This window comes from Podarcis cretensis (assembly GCF_951804945.1).
Source record: "Podarcis cretensis genome assembly, chromosome: 6".
NCBI classification, from domain to species: domain Eukaryota; kingdom Metazoa; phylum Chordata; class Lepidosauria; order Squamata; family Lacertidae; genus Podarcis; species Podarcis cretensis.
This window is the reverse complement of record NC_137175.1, coordinates 2032612-2053360: the sequence shown is the minus strand read 5'-3', so window position 1 is coordinate 2053360 and position 20749 is coordinate 2032612. Positions and strand designations below refer to the sequence as shown.

The 20749-nt window shown below is 46.8% G+C and overlaps 1 protein-coding gene across 1 annotated transcript in view; it reads left to right on the top strand.

The window, feature by feature from the left end:
* TGM2 (transglutaminase 2) overlaps positions 1–20749 on the top strand; it is a 66958-nt gene that overhangs the window by 33158 nt on the left and 13051 nt on the right. Inside the window, exons 4-9 of the mRNA XM_079979255.1 lie at positions 1178–1296; positions 11660–11788; positions 13641–13818; positions 16805–16940; positions 18283–18386; positions 19242–19481. Coding sequence (XP_079835381.1) covers positions 1178–1296; positions 11660–11788; positions 13641–13818; positions 16805–16940; positions 18283–18386; positions 19242–19481 — 906 coding nt within the window. The remainder of the gene's footprint in view (positions 1–1177; positions 1297–11659; positions 11789–13640; positions 13819–16804; positions 16941–18282; positions 18387–19241; positions 19482–20749) is intronic.

Genomic DNA, 20749 nt, shown 5'->3' with positions numbered 1-20749 from the left:
CTGTCCTTGGTGACATCAGAAGGGATGTGTTTTCTCAGTTTCTCGGCTTTCCCAGAAACAGTGCAATGCAGTGGTTAGAGTGTTTGCCTAGGACCAAATCTCCCACCCAGCCACTTGGGTGACCTTGGGCCAGTGCTTGCTTCTCACTCTAACCTACCTCACAAGATTGTTGTAGGGATTAAAAGAAGGCTAGAATCACATATGTGGGTGGTGCTGTGGTCTAAACCACTGAGCCTCTTGGGCTTGCCAAAAAGAAGTTCAGCAGTTCGAATCCCTGCGACGGGGTGAGCTCCCGTTGCTCTGTCCCAGCTCCTACCAACCTAGCAGTTAAAAAGCATGCCTCTGCAAGTAGATAAACTGTGGTGGGAAGGTAAACGGTGTTTCCGTGCGCTCTGGTTTCTGTCGGTGTCCCATTGCACCAGAAGCAGTTTAGTCCTGCTGGCCACATGACCACAAGCTTTCGGTGGACAAATGCTGGTTCCCTTGGCTTGAAAGTGAGATGAGCACCGCAACCGCATAGTCACCTTTGACTGGACTTTACCATCCAGGGGTCCTTTACCTTTACCTTTTACCTGGGAGGAAAAATTGAGCTATAAACATTCCAGGTAAAGGTAAAGGGACCCCTGACCATTAGGTCCAGTCATGACTGATTCTGGGGTTGCGGCACTCATCTCGCTTTACTGGCCGAGGGAGCTGGAATACAGCTTCCGGGTCATGGGGCCAGCATGACTAAGCCGCTTCTGGCGAACCAGAGCAGCGCACGAAAACGCCTTTTACCTTCCTGCTGGAGTGGTACCTATTGATCTACTTGCACTTTGATGTGCTTTCAAACTGCTAGGTTGGCAGGAGCAGGGACCGAGCAACGGGAGCTCACCCTGTCATGGGGATTCGAACCGCAGACCTTCTGATCGGCAAGCCCTAGGCTCTGTGGTTTAGACCACATTCTAGTCCTCATTTAATCCCCACAACAGCCCCGTGAGGTAGGTTTAAGCTGCAAGACAGTGACTGGCCTCCAAGGTCACACACCATGAACGTTCATGGCCAAGTGGGGATTTGAACCCAGGTCACCCCGGTCCTAGACTAACACTCTAACCGCTACACCACACTGCCTCTCCCCCATCCCTCTCCTCTGAGACCTTTTCCGCCTTCCTCTTCTGACGGCATCTTTTCCCCACAGCGGACTCTGTCTTCCTGGAGAGCGAAGAGCAGCGTGTGGAATACGTGTTGACCCAATATGGCCAGATCTACCAGGGATCCAAGGATTACATCTACTCGATCCCATGGAACTTTGGCCAGGTGAGTTGCTTCCTTGCCCTCCGCTGCCCTTTTGCGAAGCACGTGGGGAACAGGAAGAGAGGCCCAAAGGATCCATTAGTCCAAGCCCCTCTGCACTTGGTTGAAAACAGGCACTCCAGGAGTGTAAATGGCACCACACCATCAGATACCTGAGCACAGAACTTGCCTGTCTATCGTCCTCTTGGAGAATGTTCCACAAAATAGAAGAGAGGCAATATGAGGAGTTTCTGGCATATTCCGTCCCCCTGGGATGGAGAGAGAGAGAGAGAGAGAGAGGTGCGCAAAAGGCTGAAATTCCTCAGCAAGTTTTAGAAAACAAGGACACAGAGGAGACTGAAGTGGATCAAAACATTTTCACAACACTCTGCAGCTCTTCAGGCAATGGGTTTCAAAACAGCTCTGTCTTCTGTCCAAAGTGCTTCCATCATCCATCCATCTGTCTTTGCACCCACTCATAGATTACTTCGGCTCCTGATATCATGCTGTCCACTTGCACAGAAATAATCCAATTGCCCCCAGAACCCAAAGTTTCCAAAGGCTTTGGGTGGATGGCAGTAGATTTAAAAGCATATGGGGTGAGTTTCTTAAAATGTAACCCTTGCAAAGGTTTAGAGAGGAGAGCGTGGAAATGGATGTGCCAGAATGATTCTGTTTCCTTTTGGAGAGTCAGGGCAGACGCGAGAATGTGCTTCTTCGCAAAGCACCCGGTCAAAGTGCCACAAGTTCCAGTGATGGCTGCCAACTCTGAAGGGTTTAAGTGGGGATTAGATAAATTCATGGTGGATGTAGCTGTCTTTGGCTATAAATATACCAAGAAAAAAAGCACACCAAGAACTCTGGCCAGTATAAGTTTCAATAGTGGGAGTGGTCCCTACTCGCGAATCAGTAGTCACTTGTAACGATGATTCCAGCTGATGAAGATGAATACATCGGAACAGGGCCCTGTCCTGGTGATCCATAATTGACTTCTGACTTCTGCTCAATGATTGAAACTAAGATCTTCACGTCAAATCTGAATATGGACTAACATGAACATATTTCTACTCATAAACTCTTATCTCTAATTCTGTAACAAATTATTGTGTTATACATATCCTTATGAGTTTGAGTTTGCAATCTCTGTTTGAGTTTGTAATCCTTGTCAGAATACATACTTTTGAATGGATTAGTTTTTCTTACAATTGACTATTGATTTGCGAGTGGGGACCACTCCCACTACAGAAACTTATATTGGCCTGAGTTCTTGGTGTGCTTTTTTCTTGGTATATTTAATAACAAGAACTCCAACTTATTTGGCTATAAATCACAATGTTCCACCTCCAGCGTCCAGTGTGGGAATTGCAGATGGACAGAATTCTTGTACCCTGGTCTTGATAGCGGATGTCCTGTGGGCATTTCGTCATCTGCTGGGAGAACAGAGTGTTTGGCCAAATGGCCCTGATCCAGCAGCAAAGCTCTTCTTATGTGCAGGTGGTTTAAACGGAACACTCCTAGTTATATGCTGTTATTTGATCGTTTTGATGCCTGTGGGAAACCCGCAGGCCGGACCCAGGCACGAGATTCCTCTCCTCTCCTGCAGCTTCCAGCAACTGGTATTCAGAAGCATTGCTTCCTTCGACCGTGGAAGCAGAGCAGAGCCATCCTGGCTTGGAGCCATCGGTTGTCACCTTCTTCTCCATGAATTTTCCTAATCCTCTTTTGAAGCCATCTAGGTTGGTGGCCATGACTGCCTCCTGCAGCAGTGAGTTCCATGTTTTAACACTAGGCTGCATGAAGAAGGACTTCATTTTATCTGATGATGCCAATGGTCTTTTAAATATCATGGTCCTGTATACCTGAAGGAGCGTCTCCACCCCCATAATTCAGCCCAGACACTGAGATCCAGCTCCGAGGGCCTTCTGGCGGTTCCCTCATTGCAAGAAGCAAAGCTACAGGGAACCAGGCAAAGGGCCTTCTCAGTGGTGGCACCCACCCTGTGGAACGCCCTCCCACCAGATGTCAAAGAGATAAACAACTACCAGACTTTTAGAAGACATCTGAAGGCAGCCCTGTTTAGGGAAGCTTTTAATGTTTGATGCATTACTGTATTTTAATATTTTGTTGGGAGCTACCCAGAGTGGCTGGAGAAGCCCAGCCAGATGGGTGGGGTATAAATAATAAATTATTATTATATTATTATTATTATCACAGAAATTCATCTCAAATGGGTGAAAACCAACAAGCTGAAACATACCTACTGAGGACCTTTCAGGGCCAATGAAACAATCCATACATTTCTGGATGTGAAAATGCTGACTCCAGAACTTGCAGGAAGAGAGAGAGAGAGAGAGAGAGAGAGAGAGAGAGAGAGAGAGAGAGAGAGAGAGAGGCTATAGATCATTGCACCCAGTCAGGGTCAGGAGAAATTCTGCATAGCTTGCATAGCATTGCACACTGGAGTCCAGATTTTGTATCCGTTAGCAGGAGCAACATGACCCACATGAAATTCTCTGCATGCAGAGTCATAAAAGATGGGCATCCCTTGGGTATGTGCAAGTCTGGAGATGGTGTCCCCAAATGTTTGGTTTGGACTGTGGGAGGCAGGGCTGTCTAGCAACAGAGCTGCACAGCTGAGGGGAAGCTAGTGGCCATCTAGATCAGGGGTCAGCAAACTTTTTCAGCAGGGTTCCGGTCCATTGTCCCTCAGACCTTCTGGGGGGCCAGACTATATTTTGAAAAAGAAAAAAAATGAACGAATTCCTATGCCCCACAAATAACCCAGAGATGCATTTTAAATAAAAGCGCACATTCTACTCATGTAAAAATACACTGATTCCCGGACCGTCCGCAGGCCAGATTTAGAAGGCTATTGGACCGGATCTGGCCCCCAGGCCTTAGTTTGCCTACACATGATCTAGATCAGCGGTTCTCAACCTGCGGGTCCCCAGATGTTGTTGGACCACAACTCCCATCATCCCTAGCTAGCAAGGCCAGAGCTCAGGGATGATGGGAGTTGTGGTCCAATAACATCTGGGGACCCGCAGGTTGAGAACCGCTGATCTAGATATTCTGGCTCTACCATTAAGCAGCTGCCTCAGGTGGCAGATGCTGCAGAGTGGGCAGGAACAGGGAGGTATCTGAGCATATTTCGCACGGCCAGCTCTAACCTAGCCAGCATCTCTTGGATGTAGCAAAGGATGCTGCCCACTTGACAGCGTTGAAATAAGATGCAGCTGACAATCTTGTGGGCTTTGACCATGGGATAAGGAGAGAGGGAATATCTTGTCCTTTGCCTCAGGCAGCAAAATGTCTTGGGCAAGTCCTATTCTCCAGCCCTGAGGCAATAATGCAGGACACCATCCATCTCTAGATTCAAGCACATGATAAGGAGAGAACAGAAGGTCCTCAGCCAGAAGCAGCCATGTTGCAGGCACTTTTAGAGCCACTGTAATGCCTTCCAGATGTTTTACGCTACAACTCCCATCAGTGCTGGCTAGAGAGCACCACGTTGGCAAAGGCTATTTTAGAGTACAGGATGGCAAGTTAAATCAAGATCTCAGAGTCTTGATGATCCTCACAGGGACATGTCACCTTGGGCAAAGCTGTACCCCACAGCCTCAGTTCCTCCGTTTGTGAAATGGAGCCAAAGATAACACACTTTGCACTAGCTTTTCGGGTTCCAGGTTGTTGTATTTGCTTCGGACGTGTGCCAGAAGCCAACAGGAACAAGTGCAAACATCTGACTGTACAAAACGTTCATCGTCACATCACCCAGTCCAGCATTCCTGGAGCTCTCCAGTACAAACAGGAAGCAAATGCAGATATTTAAAGAGAATAAAAACAGATCAAATCCATATACAGCAGGCCTGCACATGAGGAGAAATCAGATAGTCTGAAACTGATCCGGATGACAGCCAAGGACAAGAAAGGGAAGAAAACACCACAGCATTGGGGCGAGATCTGCCAGGGGAATCAGCCGTGCGCTGGGCAATTCAATGGCTGCCAGGCTTGATCCAAAAGTCTCCTTTTGGGCATGGTGGCCCCATAGCCACACAAACAATTTCACAGGGCAAGGCAAGGGCAGGTGCTGAGCATGGCTCCCTCTGCCCCAGATGCCCAATGGGAGACCCACAACCAGGAATTCGAGCACCAGACCAACTCCTGTGGCTCCCAGCACCTGGTATTCATGCGCATTGCTGACTCCGAAGGCAGACCATAACTCTCCGGGTCCTCTCCTGCATGAATTTGCCTAATTCTGGAGGGCAGCAGGTTGGGACTGTTCATTGATCCAAACTGTGCTTTGGCTCACAGCTGCCCCCTCCCCTCCTTTCGCCTTTCTATGGGGCCAGAACAGGGGGAAAGCCGCTCCCTGGAGTTCTCCGTTCTTATCTGAGGCTTCAGCAGCATCTAATCTCTGCTGCACAAACAGGCCAGAGGCATCCTGGTTGTCTGTCAGCCTGCCCAAGTCCTCTTCCTGGACGGCGAGATAATAACCGCTTCTGATGCCTCCAGGCGAGGCAGCCAGTTGTTGCTCTCTCCGATGCCTGAGAAAGTCCTTCAAAGTGGCGTCCGCTGCCACTCTCGGTGCCAGAATCTCTTGCCCTCCGTAGGCTCTGCAGCCGTGAATAAAATGTGCATCAGGCTCTGCCAAAGTCCTGGTCGTTGCGGCTTTGAGAAATGGGACCCCACTGAAGGATTTTCTCCAGGAGGCTCCTAGCCAGGAGGGCTCTACTCTGCCTCCACAGTCAGGAGCAGAGGTGCTTCTGAATCCCAGTTTCTGGAAACTGCAGGAGCGGAGAGGGGTCCTGTGTTCGAATCCTGATTGTGGGTTTCCCAAAAGAGGCATTTGATCTGGTTGGCCACAGTGAGAACAAGATGCTGGATGGAAAGAGCTTTTGAATGCCTTCCAACATTTCTCCAATGAAAATTGTTGTTGTTTAGTCCTTTAGTCGTGTCCGCCTCTTCGTGACCCCTGGACCAGAGCACACCAGACACTCCTGTCTTCCACTGCCTCCCGCAGTTTGGTCAAACTCATGCTGGTAGCTTCGAAGACACTGTCCCACCATCTCGTCCTCTGTCGTCCCCTTCTCCTTGTGCCCCCCATCTTTCCCAACATCAGGGTCTTTTCCGGGGAGTCTTCTCTTCTCATGAGGTGGCCAAAGTCTTGGAGCCTCAGCTTCAGGATCTGTCCTTCCAGGGAGCACTCAGGGCTGATTTCCTTCAGAATGGAGAGGTTTGATCTTCTTGCAGTCCATGGGAATCTCAAGAGTCTCCTCCAGCACTATAATTCAAAATGAAAATAGGGGCATCCTATTTAATAATAATAATAATACTCAGCCCATCTGGCTGGGTTGCCCCAGCCACTCTGGGCGACTTTCAATATACAGTGGATCCTTGGTTCCCCAGTGGTTTAGTTGCCAAACAAATCGCCTCCCGAACGCTGCAAACCCAGAAGTAAGTGTTCCGGTTTGCGAACGTTTTTCAGAAGCAGAACATCCTCCTGCAGCCAATTGGAAGCCATGCCTTGGTTTTCGAACTGTTTTGGGAATCGAATGGACTCCTGGAACAGATTAAGTTCGAGAACCAAGGTACCGCTGTATAAACATAACAAAACATTTGAAAAATTCCCTATGCTTTCAGATGTCTTCCAAAGGTTGTATAGTTACTTATCTCCTTGGTTCGCATAGCTCTGTACCCTCCAATGGAACGGTCCCCCTCGGGAGGTTGTGAACTCTACTTCCCTGGAGATTTTTAAGCAGAGGTTGGGTGGCCATCAGGCATGGAATCACAGCTAAAACATCCTTTAGCTGGATGCTTGACTTCTGTCGATGGAGCCTAGAATAGCATTAGCTTTGTTTTTGTTCCTGCGTCACAGCAATGATGGGCCTTGCCAGTCCTGCTTCCCCATCTTGGGCTTGCTGATTGGAAGGTCGGCGGTTCGAATCCCCGTGATGGGGTGAGCTCCCATTGCTTTGTCCCTGCTCCTGCCAACTTAGCAGTTTGAAAGCACACCAGTGCAAGTAGATAAATAGGCACTGCTGTGGCAGGAAGGTAAACGGTGTTTCCGTGCGCCCTGGCACTCATCACGGTCCTCCGTGCGCCAGTAGCGGTTTAGTCATTCTGGCCTCATGATGTGGAAAGCTCTCTGTGGACAAACGCCGGCTCCCTCGGTGTTATGTACTAAGCTTGGATCCTAGAACAACAGGCAAGTAGGATAATGGAATGCAACAACTGATTGGCTTGCAGGAAAAGACCGATCAGGCTCCAGGAGGGAAGCAGAATCAGACAGGACTCATTGTGTAAATAATGTATATAAAAGCCTGAGGTTTGGGGGGGGGGGCAATTTAATCACTGTTTACAAGCTGTAATAAAGAGCATGAAATCACTACAGGACTCCGAGTATATTTCACTCGGCCTGAAAGTGAGATGAGCACTGCAACCCCAGAGTCACCTTTGACTGGACTTAACCACCCAGGGGTCCTTTACCTTTACCGCTTACTCCATCTAGCCAACCCTACTGAGCTCTCAGTAGGTGGAAATCCTAAACTGAGAGACAAAAACTCCCTTTCAGCTCTTAGTCAGACTAGGCCAGTCTTTTCAACTTCTTCCTCATAAGTGGGTTCAACCTCCAGGGCATTCCAGGCGACTTGGAGCAAAAGCTTCTGGGCTGAGCACCTTCCTTGTGAATCAGCTTCCTCAGCACCATCCGCGATGCCCTGCAGGTTCCATCCTGCCCGAGGGATCACAGAAAAATTCCCCGGGTTTGCAGGTCAACGTGGAAGTCCTGTGTGGTGCTGTAGAAATATGGGGAACTTAAGAAGCAAGATAGGTGTAGATTGCTAATGGTTTAGGGGGCTGGACGGAGGCCCTGCTCTCAAGACGGGCTGCAGGCCATCTGCATTTTCTTGAGCATTGTGGCAAAAGGCAGGAAATAAGAAGTGTGTGTGCGCACGCGCGCATGGATAGAGAGCTGAATGGAAGGTTTGCCTCCAGTAAACACATAGAAGACGTCTATCAGTGTTTCCTGGGGGACACAGGTGGTGCTGTGGGTTAAAGCCTCAGCGCCTAGGACTTGCCGATCGAAAGGTCGGCGGTTCGAATCCCTGCGGCGGGGTGCGCTCCCGCTGCTCGGTCCCAGCGCCTGCCAACCTAGCAGTTCGAAAGCACCTCCGGGTGCAAGTAGATAAATAGGGACCGCTTACCAGCGGGAAGGTAAACGGCGTTTCCATGCGCGGCTCTGGCTCGCCAGAGCAGCGATGTCACGCTGGCCACGTGACCCGGAAGTGTCTCCGGACAGCGCTGGCCCCTGGCCTCTTAAGTGAGATGGGCGCACAACCCCAGAGTCTGTCAAGACTGGCCCGTACGGGCAGGGGTACCTTTACCTTTACCTTTACCTTTATCAGTGTTTCCTAGCCATGATAGCTGGTGCAGTGGTTAGACTAGGATCTGGGAGATGCGGGTTCAAATCCCGCCCCCCCCCCAGCCATGAAGCTGACCTTGCGTCAGTTAGCGTCTCTCAGCATAGCCTACCTCACAAGGTTGTTGTTGTGAGAACTATGCACACCAGTTCGTGCTCCTTGTTGGAAAGTTGGCATATAAATGTGATAAAAATGAAATAAATAGCTAATTGGCAGTGTACCAGTTGCTGCGGATCACATATGGGGAGGGTGGTCTTGAACCCAGGTCCTGCTTGTGGGGTTTCTAATGAGCATCTAGCTGGCCACTGTTAGAAGAGGATGCTGCCTTCAATGAGCCCCCGGCCTGATCAATTGATGGTGGGGGGTGCTTGGCACATGACCGTTGGGTCATCATCCGGCAGACCCTTAGCCAGTCATGATGGGGAGGTGATTCTGGCCAATCAGGACAGAATAAGGATATTAAGTGAGAATATAACCTGCAGTTAGGGTCATGGAAGTAGCTAGCTGTTCTTAGGGGTTTGCCAGGTAGGATGTTGTTTAGTCGTTTGGTCGCGTCCGCCTCTTCGTGACCCCCTGGACCAGAGCACGCCAGGCACTCCTGTCTTCCACTGCCTCCTGCAGTTTGGTCAAACTCATGCTGGTAGCTTCGAGAACACTGTCCCACCATCTTGTCCTCTGTCGACCTCTTCTCTTTGTGCCCTCCATCTTTCCCAACATCAGGGTCTTTTCCAGGGAGTCTTCTCTTCTCATGAGGTGGCCAAAGTCTTGGAGCCTCAGCTTCAGGATCTGTCCTTCCCATGAGCACTCAGGGCTGATTTCCTTCAGAATGGAGAGGTTTGATCTTCTTGCAGTCCGTGGGACTCTCAAGAGTCTCCTCCAGCACCAGAATTCGAAACATCAATTCTTCAGCGATCAGCCTTCTTTGTGGTCCAGCTCTCATTTCCATACATCACTACTTTATCCAGGTAGGATAAAGCTGTCCAATTCCTTCAGGTGGAGGCAAAGTATCTAGCAAAGGGCTAGAGGTGCTTTTGCAGGAAAAGGAAAAGTGGATGGTCCTTAGCTGCTACTCCTGTGTTATTGCAGGGTGATGACACTTTGGACCCCTTCCAACTCTACATTTCTATGATTCAAGGAAGAAATTGTTTTTATATAAACAGTTCTGTAGTGGAGGATTGCAAGCACAGTTCGTGTTCAAACCTGAACTGGCATTTCAGACAGAAAACCAGTACTGTGGCTTTAATGCTGAGCCGGTCATGCTTTATCCCGCTCTGAGAGTTTAATAAAAACACAGTTTTTGTTTCCATTGTGCCTCAGCTCTGATTTACAACTAGTGCAGGGAATGAGTTGTCACAGGGGCCCCCCAGTATCAAGAGTCCTTGCTGTGGGTTTAAATGATACGTTGCCACCTATAGAGTATCCCCGAATTCTCGGTTGTTAGGGAAGCAACCAGGGTTAAATTCCCTCGGACTCTGTCCTGTTGCCCTGGTCCCATCTTCCTTGAGGGAGGGTGTCTTGGCAAAGAAAAAGGAGCTAGCTCTGTGTGTGTGTGTGTGTGTGTGTGAGAGAGAGAGAGAGAGAGAGAGAGAGAGAGAGAGAGAGAGAGAGAGAATATGCTATGAACTCAGTGGGACAATTAGCCTGATAATCACAGGTGTTAAGAGAGCTTTTAAAATGCAGATTACCAACCCAATGGGCATGTGGAGCTGCTGAGATCTGTGCAGCAACATGCAGCTTTGGATTTTAATCAATCCGTAACCATGCTCAGCTTCCCTCCTTGTATCCCTCCGCCTTACCAGAAAGGGAAACTCCTCAAACCGGAGAAAAATGTGTTGCACTCAGACGTGTTCAGGTTTTTCTTGGAGTCAACGGCTAATATATGTCTTTGACATGTGCACCCCCATTTGGACAGGTTTGTCCCCGTCCACTAGGGGCCTGAAAAACACACCCCTTCCCTGATTTTGATGGACCTTGTGCTGGATTCAGGGAGGTGTTTGTGGTGTCCTTTTTTTGAAATAATTTTTATTTGATTTTACAAGTGTAGAATTATGACAATACAAAATGCATATCCATATTTAGAGATTTCTCTGAATCTCCAGACTCTCCACCCTCCACTCCGTGGGTCCTACGGTCAACCTTTTCAACTGCATATTCTTTCCTAATCCATATTTTATATCTCTCCAAATGGTCCGTGGTATTTTGTTTGTGGTGTTCTTCATCCGCACCTGGCAGGAAGACATACGGCAGGCATCCTTTGGATAAGATGGGTCCTTTCCCCCCACAGCAGAGAGATGTGGGGTGGTGGTGGTGATTTTGGTAGTGCCCAGGAAGATTTAACCCCCTCCTCTCCACATGGCACAGCTATAATACCGATTGTGGCTATTTAGAGAGAGAGAATTAGGGGTGCAGACTTCCATGATCCAGCATCTTGTCTAGTTATTCCTGATTTATTGCAGCTCAGAGAAATAAGAAAAACCTGGGTGTTTTCTTTTTCATTTCCTGGTACTGCCTGACAGCACTGGCTACCCATTAGTTTTTGGGCCCAATTTTGACCTTTAAAGCCTTATATAGCTCACGATGGCCTCTCCTCCTGTTCACCAACCCAGACCCTGCGATCATCATCTGAAGCCCTTCTTTGTTTGCCTATTTCACAAGAGGCCCGGCGGGCGGCAACATGAGAACGGGGCCTTTTTAGTGGTGGCTCCCTGCTTGTGGAATGTTCTTACCGGGGAGGCTCGCCTGGGGCCATCATCATATATCTTCAGTCACCAGGGAAATCATTCCTCTTTCACCAGGCCTTTGGCTTTAAACTACGCATTTTTAGAGTTGGTGAGATGTTTTAATGTAAATCCCCCTTGGTTTAATGCATGTATGTGGGGTTTGCTGGTGCTCTTTCACTTTTTGTAAGTGCCGTAATGATGATGATGATGTCTTCCTCTTATGCCTTCCTTCTCCTTCTGGATTAGTTTGAAGATGAAATTCTGGACATCTGCCTCCAGCTGTTGGACACCAACCCCAAGTTTCTCCGAAACCAGGACAAGGACTGCTCCCGACGCAACAGCCCTGTCTATATCAGCAGGGTAGTGAGCGCCATGGTGAGTTTGGAGCAAGAGGGCAGGCCCTCCACGTGGGCAACTGTGCCAGCAACAGCCTCCCCAGGCAGCTTCTGCCCAGTCCTAAGGAGATGCTCGCGTTGTCTTCTGCCAGCCCCACAGAGAGCCGAGTCCTCCTTACACACTCGGGGGCTTTCCTGCGAAGCTGAAAAGGCCCAAACTCCTGCCCGTGAGCTGGTTGCAGAATAAGATAACATAGAATTATGTGTTAGGGGACACTTGCATTCTGAAACGTGTATCAGAGATGCTGCTGCCTTTATCTTACTTCAGGTAATTAGTTCTGCAAGTACAGGTGAAACTCGGAAAATTAGAATATCTATGGGGCATTGCCAAGAGAAAGATGAGAGACATGAGACTGAGCAATGCAGAAGAGTTGAAGGCTGCTATTAAAGCATCCTGGTCTTCCATAACACCTCAGCAGTGCCACAGGCTGATAGCATCCATGCCACGCCGCATTGAGGCAGTAATTGATGCAAAAGGGGCCCAAACCAAGTACTGAGTACATATGCATGCTTCTAACAATGAGTCCGTAAGTGACTGTGGAGGCCAGTTCTGGATCCACACGTCCTTCCACAGTGGGGACATAGGTTTCCGGGCAAGAGCTGATCATGGTGAGGGTTTGCCAAGCGCGCCTTCCTCCTAGCACATTTCTCTTGGAACTTTGAAGTGTCAGGCATAGCTCTAATGGCTTTAGCCCAAACGTAGCAGAGTTTTCCTGCACAGCAAAGAAGCTAGTTGAGGTGGAAATGACTAGTCAGCTAGACTCAGAATAACTATTTACAGGATTTATTAAAAAAAAAAAGAAACCAGCAGAGTTTCTGCATACAAAACAAAGTAAAATAAATCCTTTCTTTCTCTCTCTCTCTCTCTTAACCATACACAGCACTCCTACTCCTAACACACCTAACACCAAACTGTGCTAGCATTCCTAGATAACAGAGTTGAGTGCTGGTCGTTAACCAATCGGAGTAAGTAGTTTCTAGGTCAAGCAGACCTTGGCTTTCTGCCAAGAGTAAATTGACACTGCCTTGAGTTAATTGTGTGAAGCCAGAATCTGTAAGTTTTCATGAGAATCAATTAACAGAAACTGAACAATTTCTCCCTTGTGTCCTGAGTTCGAGTGTCTTCAAAGCCCATGACACCTTTGGTGAAGGCTGTTCTCTAACTGGAGCGCTCGCAGGCCAGTGTTTCCCAGTTGTCGGTGTTTATACTACATTTTTAAAGATTTGCCTTGAGACAGCCTTTGAACCTCTTTTGTTGACCACCAGCATTACACTTTCCTTTTTTAAGTTCAGAATAGAGCAGTTGCTTTGGAAGACGATCATCAGGCATCCGCACAACATGACCAGTCCAACGAAGTTGATGTTGAAGAATCATTGCTTCCACACTGGTGATCTTTGCTTCTTCCAGTACACTGGCAATAGTTTGCCTGTCTTCCCAAGTGATGTGTAAAAATTTTCGGGATCCAGGGTACAACTGTAAAGACAATGAAAGCAGAGCTCACAGCACCATCAAATAAATGCAGGTTTTAAAAAATGCCTCTGTAAGTTGTTTTGAAGATGAGCAGGGGGAAAGACCACAAAATGGTGTCAGGCAGGCCTCCCTGGGAAGGATATTCCATAACTGGGGTACCCACTGCATTTCATTCAGGAGAGGCACCCGGACTGGACCTCCAAAGACAGCCTCAGGCTTTGGGCAGATAAATAGGATCCCTTGGCTCCAAGCTGTTTTGCACCTGGACTCAGGAAACCCCACCCAATCAGTGCAAATGGTTCCTTCAGCTCCTGAGCAACCTGTCCACATCCTCCTCCTCTTGTTGTGTCTTGGGCTGCAGGTGAACTGCAACGATGACCAAGGCATCCTGTTTGGACGCTGGGACAACCAGTATGACGACGGCGTGAGCCCCATGGCCTGGAACGGGAGCGTGGATATCCTCCAGAGGTGGCAGAAATATGGGTGCCAGCCAGTCCGGTACGGGCAGTGCTGGGTCTTTGCCGCTGTGGCCTGCACAGGTGAGGGGTCCTCGGTGAGGAAGCAGAAAGGGGCTGCCTCCTTGGCTCACCCCCATCACAAACAGCATTTGGGGAATACTATGGCTCTGTTGGTTTCTGTGTGTTGCCTCTGTGCAGTGCCCTTGGAGTCACAGGACTCTGTTTACATTCCTGGGATTCCAGACTGCTGGAAGTCTCACGGAAGACAGGAGACGGATGTGATGTTTACTGGTTTCCTGTTCCTTTGTTTTTCGGTTGCTCTCTGCTTTCACAGAGAGAGGGTGTATTTCTTTTCTGTCTGTGTAGCTTAGTAATAAAACTCTTAGCATGTAGCTCATATTTCTTGTCCTTCCCTGTGCTGGATACTCTGCATAATGGGGAAACAAGCTTGGAGCATTAACAGAGGCTCAGGTCATTAATCACATCGGAGGCGATTTTGGAGGACTCGACCGGAGGAGTCGCTCGGTCAAATGCAAGTCCAACAGGCTCCTCCATGTCAAAACACACAAGCTCTCTTTTTAAAAACGAAATAAAAAAATTCCTTCCAGTAGCACCTTAAAGACCAACTAAGATACCTGAAGAAGTGTGCATGCACACGAAAGCTCATACCAAGAACTAACTTAGTTGGTCTTTAAGGTGCTACTGGAAGGAATTTTTTTATTTTGTTTTAACTATGGCAGACCAACACGGCTACCTATCTGTCTCTTTTTTAAGTGTGTTGGGGGTTCTGGTATATGCTACAGCCCCCTGTTCCACCATTCTCTGTAGCAGGGGGCCGTTTCCTCACCCTCTCCATGGGGGACCATGCCCAGTGCCCCCTCCCAGGGCACACCAGAGGCAAACTAATAATAATAGAATGTGTTGGGGGGGGCTATTGTTTTGTTGCTTTTTGTTGCTTTGGCTTTGGCTTTAGCTATTTATTTGTATTTTTATCTTGTGAATGCCCTAAGATTTTCTGACGAAGGGCTGTATATAAATCTAATAAATAATTAAAATAAAATAATACGATGCCTCATAATCGTGCCTTTGCTGGGTGAAAACGTGGATAAAATTGGAAAATAAGGAACTATTAGACCTGGAGGGGTTCGACAACAGAGCAGGATGGCATGCGTACCTATGGCAGGGGAAGAGGAAGCACAAGGGTTTCGCAACGCATATTTTTAAAGGCCCCCTAATGGAAGTTTGGGAGAGGAATAGATTTTTACTAGAACCTAAAGTACCACACTGGCTATCCCCATTGGAAGTTATGAGCGTGAAAAAAGTAAACATGAGAGGTGATTGGATAACTTATGAACAATTGTTAACAAAAGTAGGGGGGACATGGAAACTGAAACCATATGACCAGGTTAAAGAAAAAGTCTATGATTGGTTACACTATTTCCAAATAAACGAAATGTTTAGACAAGACGTTAAAGAGAGAGGATTCACGGATAAAGAATCTAAATTCCAGACTGAAATAATAAACAATGATTATAAAATTCTTTCTAAAACGTATAATATGCTATTAGAGTATAACTTGATAGATGAGGAAGTGAAGTCTGTGATGATTCATTGGGCAAGGGACATTGGCCATAATATATACTACGAAGAATGGGAGAAACTCTGGAAAAAAAATCTTAAATTTACAGCTTGCATAACGTTAAAAGAGAACCTCATGAAGATGTTTTACCGTTGGTATATAACACCTGCAAAATTAGCAAAAATATATAAAACTTGTAATAAATGCTGGAAATGCAGGGAAAAAGAGGGATCCTTCTTCCACATGTGGTGGGACTGCAGAAAGGTCAAAGGCTTTTGGGAAAGTGTATATAATGAAATGAAAAGTATATTAAGATATAACTTTGGGAAAAAGCCGGAGGCTTTTCTGCTAGGCCTAGCAGGAAGTGATATAAAGAACAATGATAGTAAATTCTTCCAATATGCAACAACGGCCGCAAGGGTCCTATTGGCCCAAAATTGGAAACAACAGAACATACCGACGCTTGAGGAATGGAGAGCAAAACTACTAGAATACGCGGAGATGGACAGATTGACGGGGAAAATTAGATATTTAAAAGACCAAAGGTTCATTGAGGATTGGGGGAAATTTGTGGAATATCTGGAAAATATAAGTGAAGGTCAGATAACGCTAGTTGGGTTTAAAAAAGCTCTGTGAAAAGGTTGGAATATTGTCTAAAGAGAAAAAGAAGGAAAGAGAAAATAATGTCAATATAAGCTAGGATTTGTGTGAATTTGTTAAATTAGCGTATGGATGATTTCAGGGGAAGCTGAAGGAAGTCTTATAGAAAGAAATCTGTGATAACAAGGCGTAAATTGTTTTATTTTCTTGTTTATTATGATTTAAAAAACAATAAAAAGTATGCAGGGAAAAAAAAAGAAAATAAAATAATAAACTTGGGTATCCTCCCTTTGGGAATGAGGCAGCTAGTTCCGCCTTTGTCTTCTTTGCTTGTTAATATTTCACTGTAGGACCGGAATGATTGCAGATGCAAGTATATCTGTATTGCCTTGCATGCAGTTGTGTGGATTTTTTTTTTTAAAAAAGATATTTATTAGAATTTCCAATTTAATACAAAAAACCAACAGAAAACAAAAATGCACAAAAATGCAAAAATACACAATTAAAAAAACAAAAACAAATATAATTTCCATTACTTATTTCCATTACCTTGTTTCCCAGACCTCATCTCACCTCCCCCTTTTGTATTCCAGTTCAAATTCTTAACTCAGCAAATCCTTATTGTAACTTATTATAACTTATTTTAACTTATTGCTCAACCTTTGCATTACAGCTGGTAACCACTTACCGGTAATTTCTGTCCAACATCATTCTAACATTCATTAATTTTACAATATTTCTGCAAATAGTCTTTAAATTTCCAGTTGTGTGGATTTTTAAAGCCAGCTGTAGGAGCGAGTGTCTCCCTCATTTGGGAGCTTGGCTGATCTGTTGGACTCGTTCCAGAAATCATTCACCTCTTCCTCTTCTGCCCCCCTCCCTTCCCAGTGCTGAGGTCCCTGGGGATCCCCACGCGCGTGGTCACCAACTACAACTCTGCCCACGACACCAACGGGAACTTGGTCATAGAGCAGTATTTGGATGAGAACGGGAAGCTGCAGCAAGGGAACCGGGAGCTCATCTGGTGAGTGGAAGTCCGGTGGGTGTTTGGGATTCCCCAAAACTGCATGCAGCATCTTGGACCTGTCAGTCTGATAGCTTTGCCTAACTATGAGGTGCTGAGCTCTGTCCATGAAGGAACTTTAGGGTTCCTGGTGCAGCTAGCAGGGAAGCAGCAACTGAATCAACAACAACAGCTTCCTTGGAGGTTTTTAAGCAGAAGTTGGACGGCCATCTGTCAGGGATGCTTTCAGCTGAGATTCCTGCATTGCAGGGGTTAGACTAGATGATCCCTGGCAATCCCTTCCAACCCTACCGTACTGTTATTCTGATTAAGCATAACTTTTTGATGGTCGAATGAATTCATTCAGAAGGTGGCAAACTCTCCTTTCTTTGAGGTTTTTCAACAGAGGTTGGAGGGCTGTCCATCTGGCATTCTTTAGTTGTGATTCCTGTATTGCATGAACCTTGGGGTCCCTTCCCATTCTATAATTCTACGATTCTCATTATAGCAGTTAATTTTGTCTAAATTAAATATTCATTTAGTTTTCAAATCCATTCCTCCATTGTGGGTATAGTTTGTGACTTCCACCTAGCAGCAATCACTATTCTAGCAGCTGAACTTGCATTAAGGAAAATTCTCCCCCCCCCCCCCGTGGTATCTCTTCATCTATAAATCCAAGGAGATATGTCTCTGGTTTCTTTGTTACTGATATTTTCAACATCTTCTTTAGTTCTTCATGTACTAGTATCCAAAATTTCTTAATTTCCTCACACCCTCACCACATATGTATTGTTGTTCCTATTTCTGCACCACATGCAAAGATTATTGTAAATTGTATAATGTGGAGGAAATCGAGTGGGGATGGAGGGAAGTGGGAGAAAGGAGAAAAGAATAATATGATGGAATGAGGAAATATAAATGTAAATGTATGGGGGGATGGGGAGGAAATGGTGTTGGCTTTGGTACATCTGTATTGTAATGTAATATGTGAAAACCAATAAAAAACGGGAAATAATAATAAATTAAACTAAAAATAATTCTACGATTCTCCTGTTGTCGCCTCAAGTCAAAGCTGTTGTGCTGCTGGAAGCCCAGCAGACCATCAGCAAAGTTTGCATTTCAGGCCTTGATAGGATTTTCTCTGCTTACGAGGTGTCTGATACTCGGGTGCTGAGAAGGGTGCCTGGCACTCATCAGGAACACCTAGGAGAGAAATTCCATGGGGGGGAGCTGAGAATTTTCCAGCTGGGCGTGTGCCAAACGCCTCTGGGATGCAAGGGTCTTTTTTGGAGAAATGCAGAGTGTGCCTCTCTTATCGGACTTCCTTCCCTCCCTCCCTCCCCCTTTTCTCTGCCTCCCACAGGAATTATCACTGCTGGAACGAATGCTGGATGACCCGCCCAGATCTCCCAGGCGGGTATGATGGCTGGCAGGCTTTGGACCCAACTCCCCAGGAAAAAAGTGAAGGTAATTCTGCCCAGAGCGCCAGCCAATAGCCTCCTCCTCCATCCTAGCACCCTGCAGAGGTTTAGGGCTACAGCTCTCCGCCCCATAGGCAGGCCCCAAAGGATTTGGGGTGGAAGGAGGTTGTCTGTGTTGTTTAACTGAAGAACAGGGTAGAACTTTAATAGAATAAAGGAATGGTGCCTAAAACGCAGGCAATAATGCTGATCGCTTATTACAGATAGGCACGTATCTATAATGTACGCCGAGCCCAATACCCAATTTCCTATCATCACTTTGGCTGGGAGGTTCTGCAGAGCTGGGAATGGAGGCAATTAAGGGATAAAGAAAAGAGGCTTGATTATTCCCCTAACGCTCCATACAGTGGGACCTTGGTTCTCAAACGCCTTGGTATTCAAACAACTTGGAACCCAAACACTGCAAACCCGGAAGTAAGTGTTCCGGTTTGCGAACTTTTTTTGGAAGCCAAATGTGCTCCATTTTGAGTGCCACACTTTCATTTTGAGTGTTACGCTGAGGCCTGTCTGTTTTTGCTATTTATTTTGCGTTTTTGTTTTTGCGGCTCTTTTTTGTTTTGTTTTTGTGACTGTGTGGAACCCAGTTCAGTTACTGATTGATTGATTGTGTGACTGCAGTACATTGTTCATTGCTTTCGTTTTATGGATCAATGGTCTCGTTAGTTAGTAAAATTCATGTTAAATGGCTGTTTTAGGGGTTGTTTTTAAAAGTCTGGAATGGATAATTTTTATATATAAAATTTTTTTAATTAGTTTTTAACAGATCATTTTCAACAATAATTATACGCAGCCAGTGTACGTTTTAATATTCCTCTGGTCGATGGCTTCTTTCTCCTCGCAGGAGTCTACTGCTGTGGCCCCACTCCAGTCCGAGCTGTCAAGGAAGGAGACCTGAAGCTGAAGTATGACGTGAAGTTTGTTTTTGCCGAAGTCAACGCAGACGTGGCCTATTTGATGCTGCAGAGTGACATGTCTCGGAAGAGAACCACCTACTCCTCTCTGGTGGGAAAGCACATCAGCACCAAGAGCGTGGGCAGGGATGCCAAGGAGGACATCACCCACAACTACAAGTACCCAGAAGGTACCCAGAGCATCTCTGGGTTGTATATAATTGGGAGGGAGGGAGGGAGGAAAGGAGAGAGGGAATACTTGTTGTTGTTGTTGTTTAGTTGTTTAGTCATGTCCACCTCTTTGTGACCCCCTGGACCAGAGCACTCCAGGCCCTCCTGTCTTCCACTGCCTCCCGCAGTTTGGTCAAACTCATGCTGGTAGCTTTGAGAACACTGTCCCACCATCTCGTCCTCTGCCGTCCCCTTCTCCTTGTGCCCTCCATCTTTCCCAACATCAGGGTCTTTTCCAGGGAGTCTTCTCTTCTCATGAGGTGGCCAAAGTATTGGAGCCTCAGCTTCAGGATCTGTCCTTCCAGTGAGCACTCAGGGCTGATTCCCTTCAGAATGGATAGGTTTGATCTTCTTGCAGTCCATGGGACTCTCAAGAGTCTCCTCCAGCACCATACTAGAGGGAATGCTAGATTCAGGGAAATCTATGCCTACGGAAGTCATTTTCTAAACTTTCAATAATGACAAAGATTCATGTCTCTGAATGTAAGGACGAGGATTCACATCAGTTTCCCAAACTTCTGTATTTATTTATAAAAACATTTATAGACTGCTGTCTCATTAAAAAAAAGTCAAAGTGGTTTACAACAAAAATACACAAAGCCACACACAGTACAAACCATACCATTTAAAAATATTTTTTTTTAATGGACATCAAATAAGATAAATAAAAAAAAATTTAAAAAATCCTTCCAGTAGCACCTTAGAGACCAACTAAGTTAGTTATTGGTATGAGCTTTTGTGTGCATGCACATTTGGTATCTGATACTGTCAGGGCTGCCCGAGGTCCCAGCTCACAAAGGACCAACGCCGGTTCTTATTACATACAAAAGTCTTTATTCAAGTTCAGTTTCGATTTCAAAGCCGCGGCGCGCAGCTCTACGTCTCAACTCTAGACCGCTGAAGCTCCGTCTGAATCTCCACCCCCCAGACACCAGTTTAAGACTCTAGCCTTGCTCCACCTCCTCCTCTGCTCTTTCCTCCTCTGGGTCCGCCTGTCTGCTGGGGTGTTGCCCTTTCTGGACTCTTCTGATGCTGAAGAGTCCCCGGATTCTTCCCCCTGCCTCCGGCGGGCTTTAGGACCTGGCTCCCAATCCGAGCTCCCTGCTGTCCCGCGCCTGTACATTTGAACTTGGCGCGCGCGCCCAGCCAGCAACCTTTCTCCTGACCGTTACACTGCTTCTGTCACTGCTTCCCTCTTCCGGGATGCTAGCTGGACCTGACCTCCCCT